The sequence below is a fragment of the Osmerus eperlanus genome, chromosome 5, assembly GCF_963692335.1.
Source record: "Osmerus eperlanus chromosome 5, fOsmEpe2.1, whole genome shotgun sequence".
In the NCBI taxonomy this organism is placed as follows: Eukaryota; Metazoa; Chordata; class Actinopteri; order Osmeriformes; family Osmeridae; genus Osmerus; species Osmerus eperlanus.
This window is the reverse complement of record NC_085022.1, coordinates 11,201,525-11,213,784: the sequence shown is the minus strand read 5'-3', so window position 1 is coordinate 11,213,784 and position 12,260 is coordinate 11,201,525. Positions and strand designations below refer to the sequence as shown.

The 12,260-nt window shown below is 46.0% G+C and overlaps 1 protein-coding gene across 1 annotated transcript in view; it reads left to right on the top strand.

Moving 5' to 3' along the window:
- Positions 1 to 12,260, top strand: part of scaper (S-phase cyclin A-associated protein in the ER) — a 53,012-nt gene that overhangs the window by 18,379 nt on the left and 22,373 nt on the right. Inside the window, exons 20-22 of the mRNA XM_062460794.1 lie at positions 4,910 to 5,046; positions 8,499 to 8,564; positions 8,831 to 8,957. Of these exons, the coding sequence (XP_062316778.1) occupies positions 4,910 to 5,046; positions 8,499 to 8,564; positions 8,831 to 8,957 (330 nt within the window). The remainder of the gene's footprint in view (positions 1 to 4,909; positions 5,047 to 8,498; positions 8,565 to 8,830; positions 8,958 to 12,260) is intronic.

Below are 12,260 nucleotides of genomic sequence, written 5' to 3'. Positions count from 1 at the left end.
CTCCCTTCAAACCCCTCTTTTTCAGATGGAAATAATTGATACCACCCCTGGTCTCTAAATCATTTCTTGGTAATTTTACTGTTTAACAGTATGATAAACAAATAATGTACCACTATTAGCACGGCTAAGCCAGTACTGTACCTCTTCAAACTCTTGAAAAAAACATATAGCCTCAAAGTGGTCGCAACTTATGAGTCCACTTTGTCTTAAGTCTTTAAACTTTCTTTTTTATTATATGTTTGTAATTTGTGTTTTTTGAAGTTTTTTTTAATATGTAAATATATAATTTTTTTTAAGTTAGCAGAGCAGAGCAGCACATTCAACGGTCTCAAGCACAATCATGGCTTCTTATGGTGAAAATAGGAGCAGACACACAGGTTTTCTACAGAAATCACCTCCAGTGTAGGTTAATGATACTGTTATGCTTAACATGTCCCCTTAAAGGATGAAAATTATCATCTAGAAATCTTATAGAAATGTCCTGACATTATTGTTTAGATCGGACAAAGCTAGCTTTTCTTTATTTATGTCTCAGCTCATTGTGGCGTGCTGTATTTCATTCGTCCAACTCCTATCCAGACAGGGTTCCATAATTCTTGCTGGAATGAGAAATTTTTAATTAAAATGAAGGTGGTTGGCTGAACTGTACAGAGGTCACTCTATAGTTTTTCCGTGGAGTCACGCAGCAGATGCCATATTCCTTCATATTTAGTCATTTTATCCCATTTTGAGGGACTTGCGAATTAAATTGAAAATACGGTGATTATCAACAGGACTAGATCGATGAGTGAGAGGAAGGCCTGGGATTGCAATCACTCTCTTCACTCATCCTTATTAGTTGTCATCTGTCCCTGTTTAATATGATGTACACGCTGTCCATGGCCTCTCCATTCTGATGTGGGGATGTATTTATTGTTGACCTTTGACACGCCACCACAAAAACTGCGGTGACCTATTTGGGTAGGATGGGCTGGTCCCCCTGTCCTCTCCTTGGGCCTGTGTGAGTGCTGGACAGGCCACTAGAGGGATCGCTAGCCTAGACTAGGCTCTCTCGATGTGGTCTCCTGAAGAGGGCATGTCCCCTGGAGGTAGTGAAGGATGTCCGGTTGATGAGACCTCTGTTGTTGAAACATGACGACTTGTTCTTGCAAAGCTCTTTCAACAAAGCTCTCTAAGCTATATGGCGATTGTTTTGATGTACGTGAATCTGCTATTTGTCGATGGAGATCTTGTTTCAAAGATTGGAAAAAGAAGTTTGGCGATGTTCCATACCTTTTGGGAGGGAAGAACAAGACGAGTGTTGCAATATCAGGTTTTCATGGGAAAAACTGTCATGCAAATGATTGTTCAGAAGGTAACTCAATACAGTGTACCATCACATTAAAGCTTACATGACATACAGCTGTCTGTTTCACACCAAATGGAAAGCCAACCTCACAAGCCATTGTACTGGACAAAAGCGGTGTCTGGGGAACATATTACTAGAGTGGGCTGTCTGTGTGATATATGTAGAGCTCTCTGGTTACTCCTGCCCACCTGAGTCAGGCTGTGGTATTGTTTGCGGGCCCCTGCCTTCAGGCCAGCCTCTCTGAGCACCATTGTGCTCCTGCTGCAGTCAAACACCTGTCTGTCATTCAGCCTCGTCCACCTGGAACCCTCTCATGTTGAATACGCAGTCCGTATCATCAAAACAAGTAAGCTAGCCACTGTTACAGTTGTTTTGGTTAGTCAGATAATGTACAGGTCGCAGCCTCTAGCCGACAATAACATACATGATAAAAGTGAGAATCCTTTTTGTAGGTGCCATTGTCGTATAATTACAGCCATAAAAACTGTGTACAAATGTCACAATATTTTCAATGCCTAGGGTGTGTGTGTGTGTGTGTGTGTGTGTGTGTGTGAGAGAGAGAGCGGCACAGCATTCTATGAGTGAGATGGTTGAGATCTTTGAGGTGTTACTAAAATAATTACATTAAGGAAACAGACGCAGAACTGAATAGCCTCTCAGAGAGATTACTGAACAGCTGCCCCCCCAAGCAGTGGGCCCTACGGTCATGACCCTTCCCTGGGAGAGCGCAAAGGTACACACACACATTCATGAAACACTACACACAACACATGTCGGACTGACTTTTTAATTACAGTTACCCATTATTGACAGGTGACAGGCATACAAGATTGGTTGAATTGAAATTGACATAAGGTCTTGTGTTCAACTTCCTGGTTAAACAGAACTGGAAGAGAGTGCCTCTCGCTGCTTTAAAAATGTGTAATGGTTAAAAGTTGATTCAGTCAGCTTTTCCTGCAATAGTCTTATGTAATTCTATGGTTGCAAGAACTGCCCTTGAATCACTCCTAAACCCTCATTTAGATTTGCTCGCTTTATTCATTTAGCAGACACTTTTATCCAAAGCGACGTATAAATAATGCATCGAGAAAGTACAGCAGAAGATGAAGGACCTGACGTGTGTAATTGTACAGTACGTCGCTGGTCGGAACAGTCTTTTACCAGCCACATCGCAAATCAACCACATCTCAGCTACCAGGCATGGTGAACAACAAAGAATATTTGAAGGCAACAATAATATCTCACTTAATAAGACACAGTGCAACAATAACATTGTTGAAAGAAAGAAAAAATCCTACAGTTTTCCAATTACAGTAGTGGATAGTACGGTGCAGCAAAAACAAGTCAGATGTGCAGCATCCAACCCGTTTGGATGTCGTCTCTTGCTAGACGCTGTAAGAACAGGTTCTCCAATACAGCGTGCCATCAGAAAGGACGAATTTGCAGGTATCACAAGAAGAAATGAACTGCAAAGTGCTGGTTTTGGTGCCCTTAGGTCAGGAAAAAGATAAGTTGGTTGAGGTGAAGCTTGAACATATCATAAATAAACAACCCATATTAATATTGTAAAAAATTCAAACAATTTCAGAGTCATATGTGACATGTTATGAGTCAGGAATGACCCAGCGGTTGCCCACAGTGCGTGAGTAGAGAGCTGGGGTTTCCAGTCTTCTCAGGTGACATCTGTCTTTCAAAAGCGCTACCTGAAAAACCCCTATTGAAGCAGCAGGTGTATTGCCAACTCCTGTGCCCAAAGCGATCGGCCTCCCACACACAACCTCGGCAGCTGAATGGAAGCTCTTTATCGTCCCGTCCTCAGGGCCGCTGGGTGACAGGGTAATTGGGTAATTGCTTTCTGGCACATACATCATGTTGTGTTTTCAATCAGGCTCCATCTCTCTTTCTCCTGGTGGATCTTCTGCTATCCGCCTCATCTGACAGAACCACAGGCTCTCTAGACGGGAAGCAGCACCGTGGCTCCCCCCAGCACTTCAAATGAGCGGCACGTGGGGGATATGTCCTGATAATTACAAGGCTCACTGCTCCCTGAGAAGAATAGGCCTGTATCATACATCCGCCTTGGCAGGCACACCTGCAATCACAATAGGGAGCCGTCACACACCTCAGTCCAATTAGATTTGGTTGGTTTCTTGTCTGCGATCGTGTAAATGTATGTCACAGGTTGGTTTTGGAGAGCAGGTGTTGCCTGTTAAATTGCCTGACCTGGTTATACAGGACGATGAGCTGGTTTTGGGATAAGTAGGTTCACAAATGCAACTGGTGCTTTTACAATGTAAAATTGTACTCCTCATAATCCTGGCCAAACCCTCCATCTCCCACGATCTCTCAATCACCCTGGGATCGGCGACGGTGACCCCTTCATCCTCTGCCAGGAACCTCGGGGTGACCATGGATGACGAGCTCTCCCTCACGGCCTACATTGCTGCGGTCTCCCGGTCGTGTAGATTCACCCTCTACAACATCCGGAAGATCAGGAGATACCTATCTGAGCATTCCACCCAGCTGCTAGTCCAAGCACTTGTCCTCTCAAAGTTGGACTACTGCAACTCGCTGCTCGCCGGTCTCCCAGCATGCGCAACCTGCCCTCTCCAGAGGATTCAGAACGCGGCGGCCCGTCTGGTCTTCAATCTACCCAGACGCTCCCATGTTACCCCGCTCCTCATCTCCCTCCACTGGCTTCCCATCACGGCCCGTATAAGATTCAAGACTCTGGTACTGACCTTCCGAGCGGTGAACGGGACTGCACCCGACTACATCAAGTCTCTCCTCCAGCCTTACACCCCCACCCGCCACCTACGGTCTTCTTCTGACAACCGTCTGGTGGTCCCACCGCTCAAGAGCGCCCGGTCCCAACACAAGCTCTTCTCCTGTCTGGCCCCCCAATGGTGGAATCAACTCCCCACCTCCGTCAGGGACACTGACTGTCTCCCCACCTTCAAGAAAAGGCTCAAGACGCACTTGTTCCGGGAGTACAACGGCACTTAGGAATGCTTGGCTGGACCTGATGTTAGTTTCCTCCAGGATCACAATGACTCGTATTGAGAGACCTGTTGCTCTTGTTGGTTAGTTGTAACGGTTTCAAATTCTTGTACTCGCTGTGAAATATTTTTACTGTTGATTGTTTTTTCTACAGGTGCACTCTTGTGGGGAGTTTCATGTTGTTCAATTGTAACTTGTTTAACTGCATGCTCTTATGGTTCTTCCCTTTGGCACTTATTTGGTTTTACACAATGTATGCTTCATGTTTTGGCTGCTCGCAATGTTTGGGGCTCTCATCTCGTTGTTATGATCAGTGACCTATGCTCTTTTGTAAAGCTCTCTCTTGGAAGTCGCTTTGGATAAAAGCGTCTGCTAAATGCATAAATGTAAATGTTAAATTTACATAAACATCCTTGGACTTTAGTCAGCAGGTGAGATTAGGATATACACACATTATTTTCCTCCCCTGTCCTATGCTGGCCAAACCTCTATTCATCATCACTGTCTGCATTTCAATGACATAAGGGGATGGTAACATACAGTCTGTGTTGTGTGTTTCAGGAGCATCTCTCCTTGAAGAAGTACATAGTGGACATCGTGACGGACAGCTCTGTGTCCTCGGAGAGTGCCAAGGACGGAGAGGAGAGGCAGAAAGCACGCAAGAAGGCTAAGAAGCTCAGAGCACGCATGAACTCTAGGTAAAACATCCCTCCATGTCTCTTTCTCTGTCTCCTCTTCTCTCTTTGTTTTCCCCATCTCGCCTCGCCTGTGAAAGGGTGACAGGAGAGCCTTAGACTGTAGGGCTTTATGAGTGACAAGGAGATGGCAAGCAGGCGTTATGTGCATCCCAGCTGTCCACAAAATAACACTGATGAGCTTAATTTATGGCCACTTTCTGTGATTGGGGAGGAAAACTGGGAATCGATCTGAGGCCCCTGGCTTTCACCTGTTAAGAGCTTTCCCCCTAATTGCTGCCATGTTGCTGCCAAAACCGGAGCCCCCTCCAGTGTACAATAGTATGTTTAAGGTATGTGTAAACCATGCCTATTTTTCTTTCTCCAGGTTATTGATTTTTAAATGAAGTATCAAAGAAAATCAATAGTAATCAACAAATAGGAGGCAGCATGTGTCAGATCTCAGGTCTTGGCTCAATCAACGAAGTAACCTGTCACAGCTGGGAAGGAGGGAGGGAGCTACTCAACCGCTTAGAGGAGCCAACTTGTTGTTTGAGGGATTTGTCATTGGGACAGGGTAGGGATGGAAGGTGGTGGAGGGGGGGGGGTACAGGTATGGTACCATGTAGCTGGCTCTGAAGCCCTCCAAGGTCCTGGACTGCTAATGTCCTGTCCCATTTTTCAGAAGGGAACTCTAACCTCATGGACACCTAACCGATGGTTTGGTCTGTTTCCCAGCCTTCTGGCCTGAGTCAGCAGTCATCATAAATACGATTTTTGTCCTTTAATTTTACAAACGTGGATAAATAAACGTGTATTTAAAAAAAATATTTTTACTGAATTTGTTGAAAGGGAGGATGAGGGATACTTTGAGGACGCATTCTGTATAAAGCGCCCAGGCCGTTATTCCCCAGTTCTTCATGATCAGGGCCGCAGGCGTCGTTGGCTAGTGGATGGACTTGGAGCTGAGAAAGTGACAGCATGGTCTGCCTCTGTTCACTGTCACTCAGGGCCCAGCCCTGTGGAGACTAGCAGACCAGCACTCAGAGGAACAAGGCTCTCAGAGGTCATAAATATCACAAAGCCCCAGGCAGCGCTGAGGTGAGCTGCTCCATTGCCGGGTGGAAATGAGCCATTTTATTGGAGCATGCTGTAGTGTCTGTACATTTTTCACCCAAAACTCCATGTCTGGCTTGTCCTCTGTGTGAGCACAGGTATACCCACATATTTTGTGGGTCAGCTAGCTTAATAGAACTTTATTATTCGTAATTAAATCTGGTGGCAAAACTGCGTGTTGGTAGCAGCATGTCAGTGTGTGACGGGGATGCTTTGCGGACTTTTGAAACAGTGATACGCCTATAGGAGTGGTCGGGGCTGTAGCTGTCTGCATGTGTTTCCCTTGGCAGGGAACAGAGTGGGGCTGTGTGAGTGGAGCTGGGAGGGAGAGAGGTGTGCACACACAAAGGCACCCCTGTATGGACGCCTTTACTCATTTCTGGGGTTGGGTATCGTTTGGGTTTTTACGATACCGGTGCCAAATCGATTCTTTTACATTTTTATGGCATGGCATTTGGTCTGCCATGTTCTTCGACTTTCCGTGTTGTTGTTTCGACTTGCATTCATGCGAATTTTCTCAGTCGGAAATAATTTTTCTGATTATTCTGGCACCACATGAAGGCAGGTGATCTAGTGATCATGTGCGGTAATGATGCTTCTTAAGTCCGTTTCGGACCACCAGAGGGCAGATATTGCGTTTGACAGCTCAGGCATTTAAGTGGCACCGAAATCTGCGTTATGATTCGGTCCAGTACATACTGGTCATATACCCAATCCTACTCATTTCAACCCACCTGTTCCCTCATCTGGGCAAGTGGAGGAGCTGGAGGGATTACCAGCACACACACACACTCTATATCACGTCACTTTCAGTATCTTCGCCTCAATCCATGTAGGCAGCAAGTTCCTTTTTTGATCAGTGCAGCTCCTAATCAGTGAGTTTTTAGCTGCCATGCAACAACAAAAAGGGCCAGTACAGATCAATTAAGGGACAGCTAGTTTTGAATGGATTATTAGTTCAGCGTTATAAATTGAGATTTTTCTCCTTAGCACTGGTCACTAATATTCACAGTGCCTGTACCATTTACTGAGGCTTGTCGCTAAAGATTATGAATGGCTCAGCAGTGGCTCCCTGTTTAACCTGAGAGGGTGTAAACCTGTCAGAGATTAATATTGTAATATCGTGAATGAAAAACAGGTCAGGTATAATTCAGTTTCATGTGGATTCCAGTCTGCCCTTCCTATGCAGGCCAGTCCGAGGGACGTGTTAAATAATGGGATAAAACAATAGGAGCCCCGACCCCACAGTGGAAGTGGAGGAGGTTGGTTATACAACATATAAACAGTCTGACCTTCAGTTCACATCTCCTGGTCCTGTGTGCAGCAGTGTCTCTCAGACAACATCTCTATCTGTCTCGAGAATATCACAGTGAACAAGTATTTCTGCATCTCATCGTTATGGTCTGTTTTGTTTTGATATGCTTTGGGAGATGTTTTCTGTTGTTGAAGTATTATTTCTACAAATGAACTCTCCTTGATGCACTTGATGTACTTACTGTAAGTCGCTCTGGATAAGAGCGTCTGCTAAATGACTAAATGTAAATGTAAATATTCTGTCCCATATGCGTGCCACTTATGCTGATGTATAGTGCACTTTAGGATAAGACAGTAAGCTATATTCTATAAATGTCGATGACAAATGGTGTGTATGCCCTGGGGAAGTTGAAACACACAAAGTTACCACTTTCTGGGATAGATTTATATTCAAGTTTTATCAAAGGGCACTTTTCATAAATATGCAGATTAATAGAGCTCAGCCTTGCTTGGTTAAGAGTCTGGTCTTCAGGGAAGGTCCACCTGTCTCCTTCCGGAAAGTGTTTAGAGTTTATCAGCCAGCGCCTAACCGTAAAGCCACATTATCTGTCTGGGATCTGTAGTTCCTATCTGGTCTGGGAGTGACAGATCTGTCTGGGCCGCTAGTAAACCTGGTCTCTGTAGTTCTTTATCAGCCTCCTGAGTGACTGGTGTAGTCAGATGCCAACGAGGAAATACTCCCTTTGACCATGACCTCCTGAAAGGTCAGATATTCAAAACACTTGCAGCGTGACATTCCACTAACTGTTTATTTGGCAACGAAATGAATAATTTGATATGCCATTGTAACACGAGTGGCTGGAGGAGAGGAGGAGGAGTTTGTTGAGCCAAATGAGAACATGGCAGCAAGAAGTCCCTGCAGAATTAGTGTGTGATTATTTTAAGGCAAGTTATGAGGGGGAACGGTTGACAAGGCAAATAAACACTCAAACTTAACTTGGCTTTTCCCCCCACTTTTCAGGCTTTTCATCCTCCCAATGCCTTCTCACTGAATGCTGGAACTCTCTTCCTGTTATTTAAATGTTTTTCTTCCTTTCCCTGTGCAGGGCAAAGGAGTATGAAACATCAATGGAGGCAAAGACCCAGGTCCCTGACTCTCCATACAAGGCCAAGTAAGTCTCCTCCCACACCTGCCTGCTTTAAAAGGTTTGTTTCATTTCAGGGCATTTCTGCTGTGTTTGGTAGAGTGACAGGAACTTTTAAAATAGAGAGGGAAGGACATGCAGGAAATGGCCTAGGATGGAGTTGCACCCCCCCCCCCCCCCTTCCCCCACACACACACCCACACACACACTTTTCTTACATTTGCGATGATCACTGGCTAGATAAGCCAGCCAGTCTATCCTCACACTCATAGTGGAAGTGCCTGTGTTTCCAGACTCCAGCGACTGGTGAAGGACTTGGGCAAGCAGCTCCAGGGGCAGGACAGTGGACAGTGGGCCAACAACAAAGTGTCCAGCCTGGACAGAACCCTTGGGGAGATCTCCCGCATCCTGGAGAAACAGGTACACCAAACCAAAGGTCTGTCTTCCTGACAGCCACACTGACTTGACCCCTTGTGAAGGCTACCTCTCGCAGGCGGCCTCTCCCCCACTCACAGGCCTGACTAGGGCTAGTGAACCCGTTGGTGTGTTTGCCGGCCGGCCTGCTTGTCTGCTCTGCTGTGAGGGGTGGGGTGGGTTGGGAGGGAGGTGCCAGCCCTCTGGCAGCAGCCACAACTGAAGTGGCCTGTTTGGCCCTGGCTCTCAGTCTCACTGTCCCAGCGTAGAGGGGTATCCTCTTCCCCCCCCCCCCCCCCCCCCATCCCCCTCGCCCTGGGTTATGGGTAATGCAGGCCAGATTGATGCTGTTTTCATTGGCCACATGTTCCTAATGGAGCAGCTACCCATCTCTAGACGGGCAAGAATTTCTATCTGTCTGTCTGGCCTCCTCAAGCACAGAGATGGTGCAAGTTTATACGACAACTGATTTAATTTCCGAGGACATATGCATTGAAAATGAAGTTTCATCACAAAGTCACAAGGTTTCACTCTGTCGTTCGATAATACCATCGTGTCTACTAATCTTTCATTGACAGACATTCCCAACAGTGTTTGGACTCAATTGAATAAATAGGCCTTCATAAAACAGGCCTGAATTAGAAGCTTTGTGACATTTTATCAGGTTGTATTGAGGATTGACAACAAAGCCCAGTGTGGTTGGCCAATAAGAGGATGATTCGGAGCACCTGTCACAGAGTTTCGAAGAGGGCGGCCTTTTCAATATTGCTCTAGACATCTCAAGGTCCAGTGTCTGTGTGTGTGAGGATAGGGTGATGATGGTGTCTGGTCTTGAAGGGAGGGGGCATGGGGGTTGGTGTCTATTAGTGAATTTCCCCAGAGTGGGACAGAGAGATGGTCGCCAGGGAATGGTGCTAAAACAGAGTTGTGTAGTGGGAGAGGAGGAGCCGAGGGGGGGGGGGGGGGGGGGGGGGGGGAGTGTAGCTCAAGCTGTCGCTAACCTAGACAGGCTCCTCCCTCTGTTCCGTAAACTCCCAAGGGGAGGTCAGGGGTCGCCACGACAGGAGCTCGGCTCCATTCAGCTCCACTAACACAGTGACACACTTTAGGAGGCTTGTGTGCTCTACAACTTTGGGGCTGTTTTACTTTTCCTTAAAGCCTTGCCCAGGCCGGGCCCAAGCCCATTGCCGCCTGGGCCAGTGTTGTGTGTCAGCCTGTGGACCAGCCTGGGGATCACTTCCTCCCCTAATCCCAGGACAAAGTCAAATAAATAGAGTCCCAGTCAGTAGGGGTGTCTGAGTCACTCGAAGTCGGGTCCGTTTAGATTATTTGACCTAACAAGCATCTCTCGTGTCATTGACTCACCTAGAGATTTGTTTTTCTCCGCGATATCTGATTCAGTCTCCACTTTCTCTGCTAATTCCTTGGACAACACCCGACACTCCCCCCTCCCCTGCTGCCTGGCCCCTCCCGTCCTCTCTCCCTGTCTCGCACCCCAGCACACAGCTCTCACTGCGGACTCTAATGGTTTAGATTGTGTCAAACCCAATTTTTCTTTTTTGTAGGAGGAGTACTGTTTTTTCCCCCCCCGTTCTTTCAAGAATTTCTTTTTTTAAACGCATACCTTTTATCATCGAGCGCAAGTATTTACATACTGAGCAAAATATTTGCCTGCCGCTTTCAAATAAAGGCTAGGTGGAAATGGACATTGATCGTGACACTTGAGGGACTGTCTGAAAAAAGTGTGCTGTTGTGAGAGCTTGGGAGTGGAGAGCTTATTTAAGTTGTCAGCTGTCAGGAGCTGACCAGGCTAAGCCCAACTCCCCTGCCATGTCCAGCCAAGGGTTTTTACCTGAGGGTGTGGGGACAAGATACAATTTCAACATTTTATCATCCAACATTTTCTACCTTTCAGGAACCCCTATTTCTATTTCCTTCTTGCATCTTTCATCTTGCTATTTTAATAAATTATGCAGTTAAAGTTATTTTGTTGACACATCATCAGTAAATTCTACCTCTTTTTTTTTTATTTTATTTTTTTACAAGAATATGATTCACTTCACATTCCCATGTTTCATGCTGTGTACGGTTACCCACAAGACCCCTGCTCCTTTGATGAGAAAGTTACTGGAACCTTCTTAAAAGGTGATCTTCAGTGTAGTGAAAATAGTGGCATCCTTCCCTATGTGTCAGCACTGTAAGCCTTCTCACAAACTGGATGTGGTTTCTCTTGTCCATTTGCTTCTGTATCACTAGTGAACGGTGCCTAGTTCTAGAATACATTCAACAGATATTGTTTCCCTTTCCCATAGTTCCAAACATTCGCCAGAAACAAAACACCCGTTAACAGCCGTCCTGTCGACATGCAAATTCTGGACCTCTGAATGTTTCCTCCAGTTCTCCTGTAGTAGTATATAGGCCTAACTCGCTAGAAGGAGGCGTGGCTGTCCTGTCCCACCTCTAATCACCTCCTAGCCAGTAGTTCTCCATCTGTTGCAGAGGTGGGAGGGGCTTTCCTTCCTCCGCCTCCCTATTTGAATGTGAGCTGATTAGAAAGGCCTGTGGGTGGTGAGTGGTGTTGTCTCCTAGCCCGCCACCCTGGCCACAGGAATTAGCAGCAGCTTGGCCCTCCGACCAGCCAGGGGTAATAATGGGTCACCCTAGCAGAATAATTGGTTTCGATTTCGTCAGCTATATAATCCAAGTGTAGCTGTCCTTCCTCTCCCGCCCTCTCACTCTACCTCCTTAGTGTCAAGGTTGTTTTCTATCTTTTTCTTTCTAGGAAAATGAGTCCTTCATCCTATTACTGTGCTTGGAGTGTCTGTGGGGGTGTGACCAGACAAAACCCAACTGGTTCCTCGTACATGGAATGGGGAATTTGTCATGTTGTTTTTGCTTGGTTTCACTGTTTTCTGTATTTGGATTGGCAAGCAATGTCACTCTTAATTACAAACTATCATGATTCCTGGTAAATGTCTCATGGCTTTTGATGAAATGACCCATCATCTCTACATTTGACCTGGATTTGAAAGAAAGATATTTTGGCCTAATAAGGCAACTTGAGAATTGGTTACTGGTTCATGCTGAGGTTGCCTAGACCACCCGCAAATAATGGCAAAAATAGCTTGCGGTTAATCAAATCCTTTTCACCCATAATTTCCCACTAACATGGCTGTCAACAACATAGCTGTCTGGAGACTTGGCCAGGCAGTCCTCCTGGTGTGTGTTCGTAGTTGAAGACAACCAAGACCAGGCAAGCCCTGGTTAACCCTCTTTAAAGAACGTTGATAAGCCACTATGAAAGAACTG